Raw genomic sequence first — 21,640 nt, 5'->3', positions numbered from 1 at the left:
TGGTCTTTCTGTTCTATTTCTGTCTTTAACCTTTCATCAGTTTTGCTTCTCTGTTTATTCTTTATTTATAATAAATATTGCATCTTGCATTTACATCATACTCTTCATTCCCTTGCACTGTTTAACTGACACTTTGAAGTACTTTTACCTAAAATGAGTTGATTAATCAAGTCTTGTTGCAAAAATAATAAAAGGACTTTACGGCCGTAATAAATCATACTTTTACTTTTGATACTTCAGTACATTTAAAGGTAAATACTTTTGTAATTTTACTCAAGTGAAAATGTAAACAGAGGACTTTTACTGGAGTAATATTTTACATTGAGTATATGTACTTTACTCAAGTACGTGGTTTGTGAGCTTTTTCCACCACTGTATTTAATATATTAGAACATTCTTGTAAAAGAGGCACCAGTCCAAGAGAGCAGAACTGTCTGAGAAGAAGAAACACTTTAATGTTTAAAAAAAAAGGAATTAGAATCTCCCAACCAAAATAATCCAGCAGATAAATGTGTAAAACACAATATTAACACACAAACCAGTGTACAGATAATCACCAACATCCCCATTGTTCAAAAAGATTAAGTAGAGCTAAGTAGACATTTTTGTCTTGTTTTAAAAACTGTATCAGAGGGGCTGGACTTAATGTCCAAAGTCCAGTGACAGGTTGATCCATAGTCTCTGTGCTGCAGCTACAAAAGTTCGGTTTCACCTGAGACCATGGAACAGCCAGGAGCTTCTGATCTGAAGTTCTCAGGGACCTGGAAGATTCAGGATGAAATGAGGGCATGTATAATCTCCAAATCCTGAGGAGTGTTAAGTTATTTAACTTTCATGTGAAACTCACCTGTGTTTTGAGAAACAACTTTTAAGATCAGAATTAATTTGCATTAAATTTGCTTAAAGTCAAGATCAAACCCACACCAAGGTCCTCAACAACTCTCCGAAAAACGGTGTGGTACCAGTACATTACTGTTTGGTACAAATAGTGTACCTTTAAAGATATAACACAGTGATGATAAGTCCATTTGTGTTCTGTAGCAGGTGAATATTTATAAGATTTCATTATAAAACTGTGTAAAATATAAGAATATAATATAAGTCATGGAACTTAAATGGGGCGTATGACAATGGGGCAACTTACAAATCTACAAATATTATAGAATATGGGGTTATAGTTTATGGCCTTTATTATACTTTATTAATGTATATAAAATACTTTATTAATGTAGGTTATTTTGGTTAATTCCACAACACTAATGAGCACTTACTAACAGAAAAGTGCTCGTAATATAGAAACTGACAATGTTCTAACTTAGGTTTTCAACTGCAGTAAAAAAAAAAGTGTCTTTTAATCTTTTTACACCATGAAGATAAAAGAAGAAAAATATCTGTAAACACAGATAACGTTGATGTCTACAATAAATAATGTATGCCTTGCAGCTTACAAAAAAATATTTAAACTGCAGTAATACATTTATAACACATTTGTAAGCCCTTTAATAAATATTGTTAAACTTAAATTTTAAGTAAATATTAACTGTTTGTTAATCGTGAAATAACTGCTTGTTAATAATAAATCAATTGTTAAGAAGCCGTGGTTAAAATAAAGTGTTACCTAAAATGGCACAATTATTTTCCCTAGGCACTGAAAAAAATCCCCTTGAGGGTGCACCCACTGTCACATGATTTTGAAAAAAACATTTCCAAACGAAACCAATGAATAAACAACTAAAGGAGACTTTACCTGAGGAACTATGACATCTTTTATCTTTGGTTGTAGATGAGCTCCATTAACTGCTTCACCTCACTCCACCACCTCGAAACTCTCACACTAGGAAACAGTGAAGGAGACTTATTTATACAGATACAGACAGGAAACATGCTACTGAAGACCTTCAGACACTCATTATTTATTTCGGTCCTTCTGATTAATTATTATTTTTGGCTTTTGCTAACTTATAGTCCATTAATAATAGCGGTAAAATATTTTAAACACAGAGTTTTATTACCATTATAGTATTATTTAAACTACACTGAACCAAAATATAAAAGCAAAGTATTGTTTTTGCTGCAATTTTTCATGTGCTGACCTCAAAGGTCTAAGACTTTTTCTATGTACACAAAAGGCCTCTCTCTGTGTGTGTGTGTGTGTGTATATATATATATATATATATATATATATATATATATATATGAATACTTTCTAACTACTTGGAATAAATTAAGAAAGTTGGTATTTAAAGTATTAAAAATATGTGTTTTTTAACATAAGAATGTTGTTTACATATGCTTCCGGTTTACTCCTAAATTAGTTTTTTTTTTTTTTTTTTTTTCTTGAAGTAATTTTTGTACATTATATGACTGTAGAGACATCATTCGGGATCCTGTTTGTGTCTCAGATGTGGATTTCTAAATGTAAACCTTTACCAGAGAAGGTTTAGGGTGTACCAACTTTATTTATTTGATATTTATTCTAAGTCTAATTAGAAGATCACATGTGGTGTCTCAAAGTGTTTCTTTGGGCATCTACAAGTGTTTTTCTGGTAAAAAAAAAATACTCTGTTTTATGAATTACTAATATTTACATTTACATTTACATTTATGCATGTGGCAGACGCTTTTATCCAAAGCGACTTACAAAAGAGGATCTAACATTCGAACTACAGCACAAATTATACAATTATACAATTTCTTGAATGCGGAGAGGGTTTCTGTTGCTCTGATAGTGCTTGGAAGCTCGTTCCACACTATACATTGCATGGCTTATGTTTGGGCCATGACACGCCACATTGGGCACTGTTAGGTTCTGACAAGCAATAACGGACTTACTAGGTGTGTAACTATGTGTCCTTTTTGTAAAATGATTGTAATATATTTCCAGTGTGTCAAAAAAGTTGTCAAACAGTGCTCCATTACTTTGAATGAGGTGTCAAAAAAAGCTTAGGGTGCCCTCTTGTGGCCGGTGTTGTGTATCGCATGCATTAGATTCGGATTCAAATTCAAATAGCTTTATTCGCAATTCGACTGTTGTTAGAACAATGTTGCCACAGCATTAAAACAAGAAACAATACATTATGTGTCATTTAGTGGGGTTGAGGCGTCTGTAAATATAAAGTCCTAATTTATAGGGTTTATTTTATTACTGAAAAATATTGTGGATTGTATTTGATAGAACGATTGTAGACAAAAATAAAAAAAATAAATAAGGGCTTGATGTTTTCATGATAATCTCATGACTTCACTGATGCCTGCTTTAAACAAGTTGTATAAACACAGACATATTTTATTACAAGTGAAACAATGATTTCTTTCAATTTTTAAAACAATGGTTATACTTCATATAATAAATAGAAATCTGAACACTTGACTGTTTAACGCTTCACAGATTCAGAATCATCTTAACAACCCGCCTTTTATTTGAAGCATAATGTATTCATTATATTATTTGTACAAATAAACAATATTTCATATTCCCTTTCATATTTCTTTACATCGCTCCAATGTAAAGAGGACAGTTCCAACTTTCACATGACACCTTTGTATAATACAAAAGTTATGACGTGGAGAATGTGGAAATCACAAGTCTGAAACCACCAGCAGTTTACTCCGTATTTACTTCTCTGCAAATGTGTTTTCTGCTTTTTTCTGACCTTCTGTAATTTCCTCTATAATTCTTAGAATAGTTTCCATTAGAAAAAACCTGTGTGTGAACTGCACTACAGCACTAAGTTATGGGTGAGACAGCCTCACACACTCTCAGTTACAGGACAAATATTCCCACGCTTATTCTACAAGCAAAGTCTGGTTCCTCTCCAAAGATCTGTGTTGTAACACAAGCGTCAAATGCAGAGGTTCACATAATTATCACCCAACCCGCTTTATTGTAACAAGAACATGTGCACTAGAGGGCAGCAGTCAAAGCAGAATGTATAACCAAGCAGTCATTCATTCATTCATTCATTATCTGTAACCCTTATCCAGTTCAGCGTCACAGTGGGTCCAGAGCCTACCTGGAATCATTGGGCGCAAGGCGGGAACACACCCTGGAGGGGGCACAGGGTTACAGATAAGGAATGAATGAATGATTGAATGAATTCTAAGCAAATAACATCAAAATTAACTTCAGTTCTATTGTGCGGCACAAACTGAGCAATAAAACTGGTCTGCAGGTGTATTCCCAACACGTGACAGGTCAAACCAAAGGTCACAACCATCACAGGCAAGCTGAATGATCATACCATGCTTTTAAATCACTAAAACTTCACTAAACAATTACATAGATACAAGACATCAGAGTTTAGTGATCATTAAATTCTGCATTACTCAGTCAAGTGGAGACTCTGGGTAACTTTGATTGTTATCACTTAGATCTCCTGCGGGGAAAAAGAGAGAATATATTTATACACATTACACAGATGTTATAAACACTCCCGTTGTAAAAGATTAGTGGAAAGACATAAAGAAAAAGCCATCATTACAGGAGTCGCTGTTGTTTCCTTGAGGGAACGTTTGATCAAATCTTCTACTTTTACAATTAGAGTATTTGTTTATATCTAACACCTGTCTAAATTAAGAAAAAAGGAAATAGCAAAATGCTTTAACTTTAAACACAAAACATTTCTGATTGTGTCAGTATTAAAGACATCGCTGAAAAGTTAACAGTTCACGTTAGAAAATGTAGTGAACACTGGTGTTTTCTGACGGGAAGAACCTTTCAGCAGCATTTCCCTGATTGTTGCATAAGAGCCATTGCTATTTCATGAGTAAAGATAGAGCAATGGCTCTTATTAGCTTTATTTTCTGTATTTACAAAGTGGAAGTGTTCATTTTGCAAATTTATTTCTGGAAACTGAAATCAAACAATATGCAGATGTTTTTTTCTCATAACACTCACTTTTTTTCTCACTTTTAGCATTGGATCAGTGATTCTCCCAGGGACTCAAAAAATGATTTATTTCATTTATTTTACTTATTTATTTTATTCTTTTTTTCAGAGAGAGGTATATGATCTGAAATTAAACTATTGATTCACTGACATTTGTTTTGTGATTGTATCATTTATTTATACAACAGTTATTTCCAGTCAGGTGTCCTTAAGACATTTATTCAACACGTAATGAACTTCAGCTCATGTTTCACACCAATAAACTGTCTTCTGTTTACTTTGAGAGTATACACTGGTACTAATACTGTTTTCACTTTTATAAACATGCGAATTTAACTAATCTCTTGTAATAAATGGAGTCTGAGGGCAGTGACTGGACCTTAAAATTTTATTCAACACAAATGCACAATAAGACATTTATCAGTGCAGATTTAATTGAGAAAAAAAACAATAATATCTTTAATGAGAAACTATTAAAGATAATATATATAATATAATATAATATAATATAATATAATAACTAAAACCGAAAAGCGAATCCAGGTTAAAAACACAAAGCTATAGATCAGACTGAGAAAACAAATACCAGAGGAGAGAAAGCCTTATTTCACAAACATATTTGATTCCAATTTCACTGCTCTATTTATTTATTTCATTTTTAATTTCCCGAAATGTTGTATAAAAGCAATAGAACACTCGAGGTTGTGATTGTGAAATAACAGCACGTCTGAGGTAGACTACAACTCGCCTTTGTGTTGTTATTTCACCATAACACACTCCCTCTCATGTTCTATTGCTTATTTATAGCATCTTGGGATTAGGGCAGCATGGTGGTGCAACAGCAAGTGTCGCTATCACACAGTTCCAGGGTTGTGTGTCGACCCATTCTTGGATGATTGATTGTGAGGAATGTGGTGTGTTCTCCCTGTGTCTGAGTGGGTTTTCTCCTATTTCTACCCACGCTCCAAAAAACACACGTTGGTAGGTGAACTGGAAATTCAAAAGTGTCCAAATGTGTGTGCCACCTTGCGACATGAACCCGGCGCCCTGTCCAGGGTGTGTTCCCGCCTTGCGTACAGTGACCCACTTTAACCGTGAACTTCAAAAATGTATTACAGATGTATTAATGAATGAAAAATGAAGCTTTATACCATTTTTCTATTTTAGGATTTAGTCTCACAGCCAGAAAACTGAGCAGATGAACATTACACTGACCATCCTGGTCTTTTTGACCAGCAAATATTTTTTTTCAGATGTGAACATTATGAGCTCAGTTAAGATAGATAGATAGATAGATAGATATATAGATAGATAGGAGAAAACTGCATGCAATATGATTTAAATCTAAATATCTTTTGTTTTTACACAGCTTCAGTAAACTCCAGGTATTGATTTTTTTCACAGATGTATTTTTTCTGTTTACGGCAAGAAGCATCAAACCAAAAGTCTGAGGAATCGAGTTCAGCACAGTTCTCTCCTGAAGGGTCCTCATGTCTCCAGTTATCAGGTTCACTCAGCTTCTCAGGCTCTCTCTGACGCCAGAACCTGTAGAAAATATAGTGTTACTCTGTGCTTTTTGTTCTGTCTGAAGTTCTGAAGTAAGCATGACGCTGTGTGCAATAAACTTCAAAACCTACAACCACAGGATAATGTGGTTAGATCACTGTTAGATCTAAATTGTTTCTTCTATTTCACAATCTCAAAACCTAGCTGAGGCTGGAGCACCAAACATTGTTTGACCATTTGAATATAAGATGAAAAGAAAACTATTCCAGTGCTGTCGCTGACCAACTGTATTTTGGAAATACAATTAAATGTACAGTTTGATGCCTGTAACACACTTGAGAATCAAACAAACTGTTATGCTACGGTGATAAATATCGTCACTTATACAAAGAGAAAACCATGTTCTGTGGGCCCAAGGTCATATCGGGTTGTTCATAAGTCTGATGTGATCAGAGGAGCCCATTATTTGGCTTGTTTTGGGGAAAATAACCGACATTTTTATTTATGCCAAAGATGAAAGGCACCAACCAGACTCTTATGAGCATTAGGTGCAAAACCCAAAATCTGTCATGATACAGGAGTTCCTCAGTGCTCATGACATAAGACATTTGCATATGTGTGAATGCACCATTGATGTGGCAACACATATATATTTTAGACATACGTATGCTGCCATCAAGGCAATGTCTTTTGTGTGCTTGACTGGCTTGCCTGCTGTCCTGATCTGTCTCTTTTGACTTATGCTAAAAAGGATATTCTGACAACACCGACAATGGAACGCAATGTACAAACCAGTTTCCAGAAACGTTGGGGCACTCCAAAATGTTAATAAAAGTAGAATTCCTTTATTTAAAATCATTTAAGCTCTATTTAATTTACAACAGTATAAAGACAAAACTATGCTGTTTTTTGAAAAATACTTGCCCATTTTGAAATTGATGCCAGCAACAGGTTCCAAAAAAGCTGGGGCAGGTAATAAAAATGGGTAATGTTGCGCTACAGAAATATCAAATTATTTTAATGGGCAACAGTTCAGTTACATACTTGGGTTTAATGAGAGGTAGTAAGCGGCACAATGAGAAAGTAAGTGAAAATAGTGTCATGGAGGGGCATGAAGCTGTGTCTCAAAACAGTTTTCTAGTGGCACTGAGACATTAGGAACTGATACGTGACAAAGTTGTTGCTGTAGTTTAGTGATGAGTGACAGCAGTAACAGTTTTAACACGGACTGAGCTCATCACGGCACACAGGCTTTGATACACAGAAGTTTGTAAATAGAATAGGAACTGGTTTTTGTTTTATTGTATAAACAGAGAATTTCATTTCTGCATTACAAATGTATGTGAAAAATCTCAAATCCAAAGAAACAATATATAAACAGGATCCAGAAACACATGTTATCTCTTGGCCCGGATGCCCTGTGGTCTAAATAAATAAATAAATAAATGGAAATTTTGGACTAAATTGGAGAATGACAGTCCAGCTTGTTATGAGCAAACAATTCAAAAGCCAGCATCCATGATGGTATAGGTCTGTTACGGTCAGCTGGGCGGACTGACAGAGGTGGACACACACGCTAATAACACAGACTTTATTTTACACGAAAGATACAAAACAAACACAAACGAACTTGAGGGCAAACAGGAATCGAAGAAAGAACAAGACTAGGAACGAGAACCAGAAACAACATAACTAGGGATTCTAACAAACCAAGCAACTGGAATCAAACACGAGAACAACATGGTCCGAAACATTACAAAGAACGACATGGATAGAAGCCGTACAACTTGAACATAGCAAACAATACAAAGAACAAATGAACGACAACAGGAAGTGAGGGAAGGGGACTTAAATACAAAACACAGACGAGACGCACCTGAGACAAATAACGAGGGTGACGAACAAGGAGGCGGAACAAAGGCGGGACTAAAACAACAACAAAACAAAGCCATGTGCTGAGAAAACAGAACAGATGGGACGAGGGCGTGACAGGGTCATTAGTGCACATAGCCTTGGTGACATGTATATTGGCAAAGGCACTGTTAATGCTGAATGATATACACTATACAGATTTTCAAGCAAAATGCTGCCATTCAGAGAACATTTTCTTTCTCATTTTTCTTTTCTCAGGGAAGGCCTTGCTTATTTCAGTAAAACAAAGCCAATGAATATTCTGCATGGATCACAACAGCATGGCTCTTAGAAAAATACAACCACATGCTGAACTAGTCCAGCCCTGTCACCCGAACAATATTTGGTGAACTGTAAAATTAAAAACATACTAATGGAGACCCAGAGATTTTTCTATCAACAGAAATCCTATAACAATCGAGAATGAGATTTAATTTCAGAAACATGGTAATAGGTCTTTTCAGTTCCCAAACATTTATAGAGTGCTATTAAAAGAGGTGATGTTGTTTGCATCAAATTAAAAATGGACAATATATTAAAAAAATAAATGTTTAGTTTTGTTTATGTTTTGCAATTTTTTTGTTTGTTTGTTTCTATTTACATTTTGCACTGCATCCCAACTTTTAAAACACAGCAAATTTTTTTTCAAATTATTTTCACTATGATTCAAACAATATAAGGTTTAGATCAGACAGTGGCAAATATGAAGTGTGGGAGAAAACACAGTTCTTACTTTACTCCCGTCTCATTGAGGGACTGGTTGTTCACCCACATCCACTGTCCCTCCTTCTCCAAATCATTCAGCCCAATCCAGTGATTCTCTTCAGCTTGTGAAGCTAAAAAATTCTGATGCAGAATGATTAGAGAACATTATTAATCAGAAACGAGCACCATAAAAAATGTATTAAAACAATTTTCTTTATTGAACTCACCACAGGAATGAAAGAAAATAAATAGGGAAAAAAATGGGAAAAGCAATACGAGCAGGAAAAAAAATAGCGGCACACACAAGCAGAAGATCAGCAAAGAGGAAGATTGCTCAAAAACAGTTTAAGGGCCTTTAAAAGCTAAAGAATAAAAGTAGGTTTAAGATTGTTGAGTAGGTTTGAGATTTAAACATTGATATGGAAGGTGCAGACCTAATGCTGCATGATAAGTTACTTAATTAATATTGAATAAATATTTAGCAGAAGACACTTTTTCTCAGACTTACGTGCTCCTCTTTGCTGGTGATTGTAACCAGATGTCCTCCTTTCCCAGTGCAGTAATCCCGACTCATCATCCAGTTCAGTTTATCAGTGGAGAAGTAGTAGCACTTTCCACCAAATGAACGCCATCCTTCTCCACACAGTATACATTTCTGACATGCTTTTACCAAACAGTGATAAACAAAACACCCGTCAATTTACATTTTATTGTGGTGTATTTTCTCCATCATGGATTTATTTTGCCTGACTTTCTCCCCAATGTATTCATCACCTATTCCACACGTTTTCTAGAATTCCCCCAACCACAGACAGAGCCACCACTGTGGGGTTAAGGAACACACAATTCCTCCAGAGACGTATGAAGCCAACAACCACTACCTGCTGCTAACATAATGCCACTTGCATGTTTTTGGTGGAAGATGGAACCTCTGTATTTTACATCAGCAGATTGCAGGCTGGCATTAAGTTTTTCACTTGGGCATCATTGGCTATTTCCTAATGATAAGTAACACGTTTGACTTTTGACACATTTGGGTGCCTATCGTGGACATTTGACGCTGAAATAAATGTCCATAAGGGACCTGATCAAAAAATCTAAGTGGTGAAGTATGCATTGGAAGGTGAGAGAAATCTTTTCCTATGAAGGAGTTTACCAACAAGCTGATTGGCTGTTTTTATTAAAGGACAAGGCTCCACAGTCATTTCACTCTATGACTTGTTTCCTCTTTTGTAACTTCTTTTCATCCAGGAGCAGCTGGAAATAACTTTTTATAAAGGGGGCCATCAATGGAAGTTGTTTTATCAAAATATCTGACTAAATATCTACAACAGCAACAGTGAGTGAAGTTACACAGTTTGAATTTTGCCATTTTAACTAAAGCTAGAAATTTTACTTTTCAAATCCACCTTAAATGGCGCAGGGTTATATTCTGGTGGCTGAATAGCATGGCCAAATATTTGTGAACACCTGCAAATCCTTTTTAAACGAAGGATTTCTGTATTTGTACAAGATGTACAAAGGAGGAATTTATACAAGATGTTGAAACATTGCTGAGAGAATTTGATTTCATTTAGCCACAAGAAAATTGGTGAGATGAGGTACTGATGTCGGGTGATTAGTTCCAGAACATAAACAACACTCCAACTCCTTCCAAAGAATTGCACCGAGAACAATAACCCTCCAGTCCATGCTTGGCTTTAGACTCAAGTGCAGCTGCCCCAGAGCATGCCATTTTAGTTCATGATTTCCTATAAAGACTAAGTAAACTGTGTTAATAATGGATACAGTGTAAAATACCCATTTCATTTAGGAGGTCCTAAAAAGCTTTGCCAACAGTGCAACTTCTATTTCAGCAAATACAAAACCCAGTGTCAAAAAAGCTGAAAAACTTTCAACAATTCAAGTATAATGTTTCTCAACTTAAAATAGTAAAGAACTTGGGGATTTCATCATTTAAAGCACATAATGTCTTTGAAAGATTCAGAGAATCTGATGAAATCTCTATATTCAATGGACAAGGTCCAAACCAGATACTAGATATAAACAGAAACGCCTTCTCTGGGCCTGAGATCCTGTGGTGTGACAAATCAAATTTTGAAATTCTTTTTGGATTATGGATGCCATGTTCTCCTGGCTAAGAACACTTAGAGTGTTGTTAAAAGAGGAGGTGCTGAACACAGTGGTAAATATTGACAGGTTTGTGATCCTGTCCCAACTTTTTATTATTATTTATGTTTTGATGGCATCAATTTAAAAATGTTAAGTTTGGTTAAATTAATTTTAAATTAAATATAGTGTATAAACGATTTGCACAACATTGCTTTTTGCTTTAATTTACATTTTGTAGTGTCCCAACTCTTTAGGAAAAGGGGTTTTATGAATAGGAAGCTACTTTGAGTTTTGTGGATATATCACACTAACACCACACCCATGCTTTTACATTTATTTAATTTAATTAAATTTTTATTCACGTATCTGTTTGCTAACCAAATATAAAAACATTAAAATTGCATTCACATTATGTGAAATGGGACTCCCAAGAAAGCTATAGAGCTTTTCTTTTTTTTATTTAAAGGGGCCTAGACACAGAAATACGTAAGTACATGTAACAATATAATTTATCACATTTTACAAGAAGACAAACCCAGAATATACACTTTTATCCATCACTCTCACTTTCATCAAATCGAATTTTACAAATAGACACATTCATCAGAAATGTTAGAAATGTATCAGTGAAAAAAAGGTTTAAGAAGGAAATTCGTCTTACCACTGCACTGAGAAACCATTTCATGAGCCCTGTGAAACTTGACATCCAGCTCTTCATACTTCCTTTCTGTTTCTAATGCAAACAGAAATGGAGCTGTTTATTTGGAACTCATTTAATTGTATTGTGTTTTACCTGAACCAGATCCAAATGGGATTATAACCTACTTAACAAAAAGATCTGTGCAAAATTAACTAATAAATATTGGCAGCATGTTCTCAGGTCACATGAAACTAAGATATATATCAGGTAGTGTGCAGAAAACATCACACCAAACATGAAGAAGAGGAGTAACTTCATTAAATGCAGGGAACCAATGTCCCCAAGGGGATTAGTAGAGTAACTCCATTTCTACTGTTCTTCTTTATGTTCCATCTTTAAGTTTGATGTGGCACTGGTGAATATTACCACCATGGTAAACTGTGAAACTTATGAGAGGTAGTGTGATAGTTCAGGGCTGTACAATTCAGCTTAACCAGTGATATATTTACTCCCACAACAAGAGCAATAAATAGAAAGATCAAAACCATAAGAGTGTGAAAATGCATCAGCCGTACCACTGATGTTGTGTTCCTGCACTGAGAGTCTCTCTAGAGCTCTGGAATAATCCTCACTCAGTGCTTCATAAGAGACGCCTTTATTCAAATCTGTTCAATAAAGAGAAAACACCAGAGGAATATTCACACAAAGAGGAATAAACATTAGTGTATTAGTGTAAGATCTTCTATTATGACATGTCTAGAGCGGTTTTAACTGTGTAATCTTGATAGACTATTAGCTGAAGAGTTGAAACATAAAACTCTGTGGGACATAAGCTGCTGATTTCTTGTGATAGAGGAAATCATTCATTCATTCATTTGTTCATTCATTCATTCATTATCTGTAAGCGCTTATCCAGTTCAAGGTTGCGGTGGGTCCAGAGCCCACAGGAATCAATTGGCGCAAGGCGGGAATACACCCTGGAGGGGGCGCCAGTCCTTCACAGGGCAACACACACACTCACACCTACGAACACTTTTGAGTCACCAATCCACCTACCAACGTGTGTTTTTGGACTGTGGGAGGAAACTTGAGCACCCGGAGGAAACCCACGCAGACACAGGGAGAACACACCACACTCCTCACAGACAGTCACCCGGAGGAAACCCACGCAGACACAGGGAGAACACACCACATTCCTCACTGACAGTCACCCGGAGGAAACCCATGCAGACACAGGGAGAACACACCACACTCCTCACAGACAGTCACCCGAAGGAAACCCACGCAGACACAGGGAGAACACACCACACTCCTCACAGACAGTCACCCGGAGGAAACCCACGCAGACACAGGGAGAACACACCACACTCCTCACAGACAGTCACCCGGAGGAAACCCACGCAGACACAGGGAGAACACACCACACTCCTCACAGACAGTCACCCGGAGGAAACCCACGCAGACACAGGGAGAACACACCACACTCCTCACAGACAGTCACCCGGAGGAAACCCACACAGACACAGGGAGAACACACCACACTCCTCACAGACAGTCACCCGGAGGAAACCCACGCAGACACAGGGAGAACACACCACACTCCTCACAGACAGTCACCCAGAGCGGGACTCGAACACACAACCTCCGATGTTTTGGTCACTTGAGTGTGTTCTGTGTCCAAAGTGGTCCGCTGAGTCTTGGTTTCTATTTAAAAGACTGATGAGGATCAATGAACTGTGTTAGAAACTGAAGCTGAGTGATACTCACACAAGACCCCTACAGCACAGAGACCCCCCGCAGCACAGAGCAGTAGGAGAGACACAGCAGCCAGAGCACACTTCAGATTTTCTGTAGAGAAAGGAGTCCTCCCTCTCGCTGATTGGTCCGTGTGGTCCCCAGCATCTGAAAACAATGACATGGTCACTTCAAACTCACACCAGACTCACGTGGACACTGCTCTACAGACTGGAGGGAATTTTCAGATCATTTACAAACCAATTTTCAGAATATTGTAAAATGCAGTGAAAACAGGAGTCTGCAGTGTTTGAATTCTCTTGAATTATTGTTTAACAACAAACGCACAAAGAAAACATTAGTGTTGCCTCAGATTAACTTTATTCCATTTTTATTAATGTAAAGTAATTTAGAATTTGATGCCTACAACACACTTCATGGGCAGCACGGTGGCGCAGCAGTTAGTGTCGCAGTCACACAGCTCCAGGACCCTGAAGGTGGTAAGTTCAAAATCCATAGGTGTGAGTGAATGTTTGAGTGTGTGTCGCCCTGTGAAGGACTGGTGCCCCCTCCAGGGTGTGTTCCTGCCTTGCACCCAATGATTCCGGGTAGGCTCCGGACCCACCACGACCCTGAGCTAGATTAGCACTTACATATATGAATGAATGAATGAATGAACACACTTCAAAAGAGTTGGTAGAGGCAAACTAAGAGTGAAAAATTGATATAATATTCAGGCCCCTTCATGTGAAACCTTTCCACAAAAAGCAGAATGTAATCAATGAAAGGTGCAAAAGCCAAAATCTATCGTGGCAATTGAGGGGGCCCATGACTTGGATGACTCACACATATGTGAAAATACCATTTATGTGAGACAAATATTTGGATTTTGTAGAGGCATATGCTTAATATTTGTGTATTAAGCAGGGGGAATAAATGCAGTCTGACCACTAAACAAATATATTGTGTCTCCCGAAATTGTCCATACGTAACAAAAAGATTATTTAAAAAACGCAATCAACTAAAGACACACAAAACACAAACACACAGTTACTGTAATGGTCCAGTGAACAAACATGTTGGGTTTATGAGGTAAGTGCAAAAAAGGGGCATTTATTAAGTATTTATTGGAAGGGGAAAAAAATATCACAGCTCTGTTTCAACCAACCCCCACTGTTACTCTATTCTGAGCTTATATAGACCCAACCGGAAGTGGTGTGATGTCACTTCCAGTTTTTTTCTGATGTCTCACTGCCTTTATTTTTTTGTACTTCCCAAGTATTATACAAGGGGATGCCAAATTTTGTTGAACTGCCCATTATTTGGTGTGAGTCTTATTTCCTCCACATGTAAATGTTTAATCTTTTCTGTTAACCATGCCTTGATAGAAGGGACATCTCTCCGTTTCCAAGCCCTAAAGACAATTATCTTCGCTACAATAAGGGCATATGATAATAGCTGCTGTTGGGGTTTTCTAAGTGTCAACATATCCTCCGATATCCCTAGAATTACCAATAATGGAAAGGCTGTAATACCTTGTTTAAAACTATACAGAGCGTCTGAAATATTTCAACCCAAAAGTGTGCTAATTTATTACAGAGGACAAAACTATGTAGAAGTGTAGCCTCTTCAAATTGATATTTGTCACAAACGGGATATTATGTGTCTTTGATTTTGAATAGTGTAATCTATGCGAATCCCTAAATTGTGTTAGGTAATGTCTTGTATTCGCTGAGCACATATGAATGCCTTCCAAAGCTTCATCTCACAAATAATTCGGAACCACAATTAATTTTGCAACCCCAATTGTAGTGAGATTTGCTGCAATCAAGTCAATTTCAGCAAGACAATCCCAAATCGTATTCTGCGTGAGCTAGACTGTTGAGCAGCTGAAGGCTTGTATCTAGTGGGAATGGATGAAACTGCAGAAATGCAACAATTATTATCCTCAGTTCCCAAACACTTAAACAGTGTCATTAAAAGGAAAGTTGATGTAACTCAGTGATAAACAAGTCCCTGTCACATTCTTTTGGAATGCACTGCAGGCGTCAATCTCTAAATATGATTATATTAATGAAATATCAACTGTTTGGTCACTGACAACATTTGAAATCTATTCTTTGTGATTTTGTCGGGTAAATAAAACTTCAGAACAATGAACTAATTAAAGATTATTTTTAAAAAATAATTCCAAACGAAACCAACAAATAAGCAACAAAAAGGAGACCCTACCTGTTGATTTATAACATTCATCATTTCTGGGAATTTTGGAGAGCTGAAAATCATCAGTATTTCCATAGATGTGCTCCATTTGACCCTGATTCACCACACAGCACCACCGTCTGAAAGAAAGTCATAGTGAAATGTGAAGAAGTCTTTTTATATAGACAGGAAATGTGCTACTGCAGACCCTGACATTTAGCCACTTTCCTAATTCAGTCTACCACAGTACAGCACAACCACACTACAACCTATCACTATTTTACTTTCAGTGTTCTGTATAGTTGAAGCAGGTGTTAGAAACTCTCTCTGCACTTTCACTTATTATAAACCAATGTTTCTAAAAAAAAAAACCGGATCACTTCAATTTTCTGACCTAACCTTATCACCCTCGCCTGTCCCTGTCTCTGTCCAGTACCGGCCTACACTTGAGGTTGTAAGATTGAGCTGGGACAGTTGAAGACTGAAAAGCAGATTCCCTGTACAAAGTCACTGATAACTCTCCATAAATGTGGGCACTAAATCAAGATTTGACCTTGAAAAATTAGGTTTATCTCATCGGACCACTCTGTAGGGTAATGGTATCTTTAATCATTTAAAGGTAGTAGGCATACTGTAGCAACATTAACAGAAGCAGAATGTGGGCTTATGATTAAAAAGGAGAAGTTTCACATCTACAAACTGTCACCTTGCACTTGGCTCCAAAGCATGTGAATAAATCACAGGTTCATTAGTGTGAAGTGTGCAGTGAAGCACACAAGCCCTCGAAGTGTGAACCCACCTGGTACAGAAATTACAGCCAAGTTTTTCCTTAGCTATAGCCTTGGATCAAGATTTTTCAGGGTTTGTTGAAGACATTTACCCTAGATCTTTAGATTAAAGTTTAAATGAGAGAAACCACCTTCAGTTCAATAGCTATCACAGAATATTTCAGGATTTACAACAACATCCTCATGCCCCTTTCACACATGCACGGAAATCCAGAAATGTTCCGGAGTTTTCCCGGAGGAGTTGTGTAAGTGAACGTGACCACCCTCAACATTCATCCCGGACCTTACCCGGACTTTATCTTCCTCGCACCTTAGTAAAGTCTGAGTCAGAACGGAGCGGCAAATGTTCCAGAGTTTCCGCTGCACAGGCTTCACCCCCCACGCCTAAAGCATGTGTTTCAGCTGCATATGTGAACAACTACTCCGGGACATCTCTGGACAACATACTGCGGAGCTCCTCTAGAAATTCTCCAGAGTTCCTACTACCTACTAAGAACCTACTAACCTTACCTACACATGTGAGGTCAGAGGCAGTGATTCTGAAAGAGAAAACATGAACAGGAATATAACATATCAAATGGTGATTAACAGGTTTATGCTCCATAGAGTAAGTCCCTGACAGGAAGTTAAAAATATTTTTTTAATCTGTGTCCTGACCTACTTCTTGCACATTTTATACTGAAACTTAAGTTAAAGTTATTATATATATATATATATATATATATATATATATATATATATATATATATATATATATATCACGTCGGTAGGTTGATTGGTGACTCAAAAGTGTCCGTAGGTGTGTGTGTGTGAGTGAATGTGTGAGTGTGTGTGTTGCCCTGTGAAAGACTGGCGCCCCCTCCAGGGTGTGTTCCTGCCTTGCGCCCAATGATTCCAGGTAGGCTCTGGACCCACCGTGACCCTGAACTGGATAAGGGTTACAGATAATGAATGGATGGATGGATATATATATATATATAATTTAAACATTCATCTGGTAAACTTATTTATAGGTTACTTATTTGTTAAACATAGAGCTTTATTACTAGATGTTTCTAGATTTTATTGATAATGTTGTAGTAAAAGGAAAAAAGCTATTTATTTGTAATTTTCTGGTCTTAGCCCACTGCGTATTTTTACTATGTTGCCTGAAACAGAGCATAGCTTACAAAACTAAAAGGTGCTATATTTAAATTCTTACTTGGTATTTATGAAATATTAATCCTGCTTAACAATAAAATTAAATCTGTGACCACTAGCAAGTGGTGTAGCCTACACTGGACCAAGGCCCACTTAGCCAATGCTAATTCCCTATGAGTGAGTTCACATGCGCAGACAGAGATCTGAGCTGGAGCGTGAGGGAGGAAAGGGGAACATGAGGCAGAGGAGCCCATTTCACACCAGATGCAGAAAACGTGCTGTGAGACATTCCCTTTTATATTAATGAGTGTAGCCTGTTGCACAAACTCCTCAATGCAGTTGCTATAAGCTATATTAAAGTTTTGTGAAGCTAACTGACAGGCAGGTGTATGCCAAATGCTGGCAATATTTGGTGGGAGTGAGCATGAGAATTATCTTGGTGAATATGTGCAATACTGTGCACCATTTACAACATTACCTTGAACCATAGACCAGAGTTTAAAAATAAACACTGACCCGTTACATCAGTGAGTCAGGAAGAGAACATATTAAAAACTGATTGAAAGGTAAGTGGAGCCCAGCATGGTTTAACATTTAATATAGTATCATTAATACTCTTAAATCTTCCAGCCTAAATAATATTTTAGTGAGATTAGTGAGTATTTCTAGGTTTTTAACAAAGATTATATCACAACATTTACACTGCACTGAGGTTTGGTGAATATCTACTGAAGCTTCTGGTCTGCTTCTAGACCTACAAGATGTACATGTCCACACACACACACTTCCTGTTTATTCTCATCACCTGTGAAGAACAGAAAAACACGGTGTGAGGGAAAATGTAAGAGGACTGGCCATGTCTAAATATACTGCAAATTCAATACAAAATGTCAGATAGATTTAGCCCACTAGGTGTCAGTATAATTACTGTTGCATAATGTAATGAGGAATCGTTAGTAAAAGTGACTGATATGTGGCATCCTCTTCAGGCCTATGGTGTCACTCACACCTGTGGACACTTTCACACATTAACCCAGTCATTCAGTCTACCCTCTTACCAACAGGTGTTTTTGGAAACCTGAGCACTCGAAGCAAACCCACTCTGACACAGGGAGAACACACCACACTTCCAGTCACCCAGGGTGAGGACCAAACCCAGGAGCCATGTGGCAGACACCTCACCTGTTGCTACTGTACTGCTCATGACATTCACCAGTTCATATTAAAGGGGAGGGCCCATTGACATTATTTCTCATTTTGTTAATTGTTTTTTTAATTACAGTATTTACAGCAATGTATGTGTTCAAATTGGGAAGTTTTTCCACACAGCTGATGTTCTTGAAATTGACTCGTAAGCCTGTAGGACAGTGTTGTGTCCAGTAGGTGGCACTGCTTTCATTTGCAGCGAGGTATAAACATGGCTCTGACCGAAGTGATGAGCTGGCACATCAGAACTGGGTGTGAATCATGACTGTTCACACAGAGTGTAATCATCTCACAACAGGGAGACTGAGGTTCATAATAGCCTTTATTACCATCATCATCATCATCATCATGATCTCTATACAGCAGGAGGTATGAGTTCTTCTAAAGCCGAGAGTCAGACAGCAGTTCATCTCTCCAGCCTTGACTCAGCCACAGAAGGCCACTTGTTGAATAATGGGACGTCGTCTGCTGACCTGGGTGAGCTTCATGATCAGTCACAGGGGGCTAATGCATCCCCAACCACCCCCACCCCACCCACAAATCCTTAAAAGATCTCACCTCTATTACATTAAAGTGTCTTGAGGAACAAATAATCTCCATTTAACCAAGAACTGAGAAATGAACATCACAAACAGACCACAAGCAAAATCCATACTAAAGTTCACAGAGGCCATCGTCACCTGCTCAATAACCGTTTACATAAAAGGGGTCTCGGCTTTCGCTTAGAGGCTGCACAGAGTTCATGTCAAAAGAAATAGATATAGATGAGAGCCCTTCTCCAGCTGCTCCCGTCCCACTGCACTCTGCTCACAATCGTAGAGGGAGAGGTCCAAGAAACGAGCGTCCGGGACGAGAGGAGCCGTGGCTGAAATCATCAGACCTGAGTGTCCAGACTAAAGAGGAGGAGACGGGAAGAAAGAGAAAGCAGGCAAAAATATATGTACAGACAATTTCCCCACTGGCTTCACATCAGCTGGCTCAATCTGACCATATCTGACCCACTCTGATCATTTGAGGCATTTTCATCATTTCTGGGCGCATCTTACAGGGGTCGAAGTTTGCCTTTGGTGCTGTTGTATTGACCCGGGCGAGGCACTGAACCCTCTGGTTGTCTCAGAAGGGCGTGGCAGTGGTCACTCCACAGCGAGAGTGAGGTGGATTTAGGCACAGATCGGGGATTGAACCAGAAAAAGTCCTGCTGGAACTGCAGGTCGGCAAAAGTGCTTCAGGCGTGGCGCAGGTGTGACGTCCAGATCTGGTCAGTTCGGGGGTCTCTGGATGTCACATTCACATCATGCAGCATTTGTTCTTGAAGATGTGCGGGTGTTTGTAGCGAAGCCTCTGTTTGGGACGGTATTTCTCCAGGTAGGTCAGCTGCTTGCTGTTTATCGCTCCTCGTCGTTTCCTGGAGGGGAGGGGGGAAAAAGTTCAAATTCAAAGCCAGCAGAGGTTCAACTAGTACTGGGTGGACTGTAGTGAGGTCATGACAAACACAATTAGCCTATAGGGGGTCCATAAACATATCACCATGTCCAATAAACACACTCATTTATAGCTGCAGTAAGAGGAAATTTAAAGTGCGCATCTTGTAATAAGAGTATACCAATTTACCCACACGTATTCGTGAACCAATCTGTATTGGTTGCATTTACAGAATGCACTCTATTAGGGGAGGATGATTTGACAAATGCTGGAGGACTGAAAGACTGATGCTGAATGTATGGTTATTTTATTTTTCCTTCAGAAAAATAAATAGTAAAAATAAATAAATAGTAAAAATAATGGTTCATGCTTGTTTTATTAAACACAAAGTATTTTGGTTTTGTTGAATGTAGAACGCCAGACAGTCATTTACTTGCATTTATTATGTACATAGCGCAGTGTGGGGTTGTGTGTGATTGGTCTGTAAATGGCCCCATTTAAATCTAGTTAAAACACTGTTCTTGATAAACTAGACAAGAATTACATTTGCAGCTCCTGCGATTTCAAAACTGCACTCTTTCTTACTGAGATTTAGATATAAACACAATCTTCCAGCTCTGTTGGACGCAGGGCCAGACTTTTTTAAATGATGCACTTTTAAATCACTGTGTAAACACTGTGTCCTGAATCTGTGGCTGGGGGCGTTGTTAGTGCTTAAAGGGCTGAAGATGATTTCCTGAAAGTCTGTGTTTGCAACAAGAGCCACAATGAAGGCTTCTTTTTCCACGAGTTCCGACTCCTTAACAGTGTGTTCCTGATCTAATTTTAGTGCTGTGTACCACCAGGCAGTACAGGGTGTTTAAGTCCACCTGACTTTATTTTGCTAGGGTTCAGAGCGTAAACACATGACGGGTGGTGACTGCCAGGCGTTCAGAGCTCTGTGCGTGTGTGTGTGTACGTACTGTCTGATGAACTGGATAGCGTCTTCATACTTCATCCCACTTTCAATCAGAGCCAAGGCCACCAGAACTGGAGCCCTGAGGAAGAGAAAGATCACGCTTGTGAGAAGTTGGAGACAGAACTCTGAGCACATAAAGGGCTTGACTGATGTAGAGTACTGTGTAAAAGTCAGAGACCACCCTTCCATTACTTTATTTCCTGTCAAATTTCAAATGGGTCATACAAAGGTCAAATACATTCAACATTTGCAGGACGCACTGGGGTGTGATCTCAGCCAATAGGAGATCATTTCCCTAAAGAATGAGTGGTTAGCTTGATCTAACATAAAGACGTGCACAGGCCCAGTCTCAAACCCTAACAAGGGTCCATCAAGGAATAAATAGCAATTAGCAATACTCCCTTTAAGGTTTGTAGTTAACAGCAAAC

The 21,640-nt window shown here is 38.0% G+C and overlaps 2 protein-coding genes across 4 annotated transcripts in view; both read right to left on the bottom strand.

Moving 5' to 3' along the window:
• Window positions 1–6,249: 6,249 nt before the first annotated feature.
• On the bottom strand, window positions 6,250–12,421 carry LOC136700217 (asialoglycoprotein receptor 2-like). Its single transcript, XM_066675499.1, has 5 exons — window positions 12,338–12,421; window positions 11,784–11,855; window positions 9,519–9,673; window positions 9,039–9,151; window positions 6,250–6,433 (listed from the first exon to the last, which is right to left on the bottom strand). Exons 2-5 carry the CDS (start codon window positions 11,800–11,802, stop codon window positions 6,250–6,252), a joined length of 471 nt encoding a protein of 156 aa, XP_066531596.1. The 5' UTR covers window positions 11,803–11,855; window positions 12,338–12,421.
• Window positions 12,422–19,145: 6,724 nt separating this feature from the next.
• Window positions 19,146–21,640, bottom strand: part of ptp4a3a (protein tyrosine phosphatase 4A3a) — a 39,249-nt gene continuing 36,754 nt past the window's right edge. For all 3 annotated transcript variants that reach the window (XM_066675232.1, XM_066675233.1, XM_066675234.1), the window contains 2 exons: window positions 21,217–21,291; window positions 19,146–20,237 (listed from right to left, as the gene is read on the bottom strand). In XM_066675232.1, the coding sequence (XP_066531329.1) occupies window positions 20,120–20,237; window positions 21,217–21,291 (193 nt within the window). In that variant the 3' untranslated portion in view covers window positions 19,146–20,119. The remainder of the gene's footprint in view (window positions 20,238–21,216; window positions 21,292–21,640) is intronic.

Source organism: Hoplias malabaricus, chromosome 6 (assembly GCF_029633855.1).
Source record: "Hoplias malabaricus isolate fHopMal1 chromosome 6, fHopMal1.hap1, whole genome shotgun sequence".
Taxonomy (NCBI): Eukaryota; Metazoa; Chordata; class Actinopteri; order Characiformes; family Erythrinidae; genus Hoplias; species Hoplias malabaricus.
Note: the sequence above shows the minus strand (reverse complement) of the source record. Positions and strands in the feature narration are given on the sequence as shown.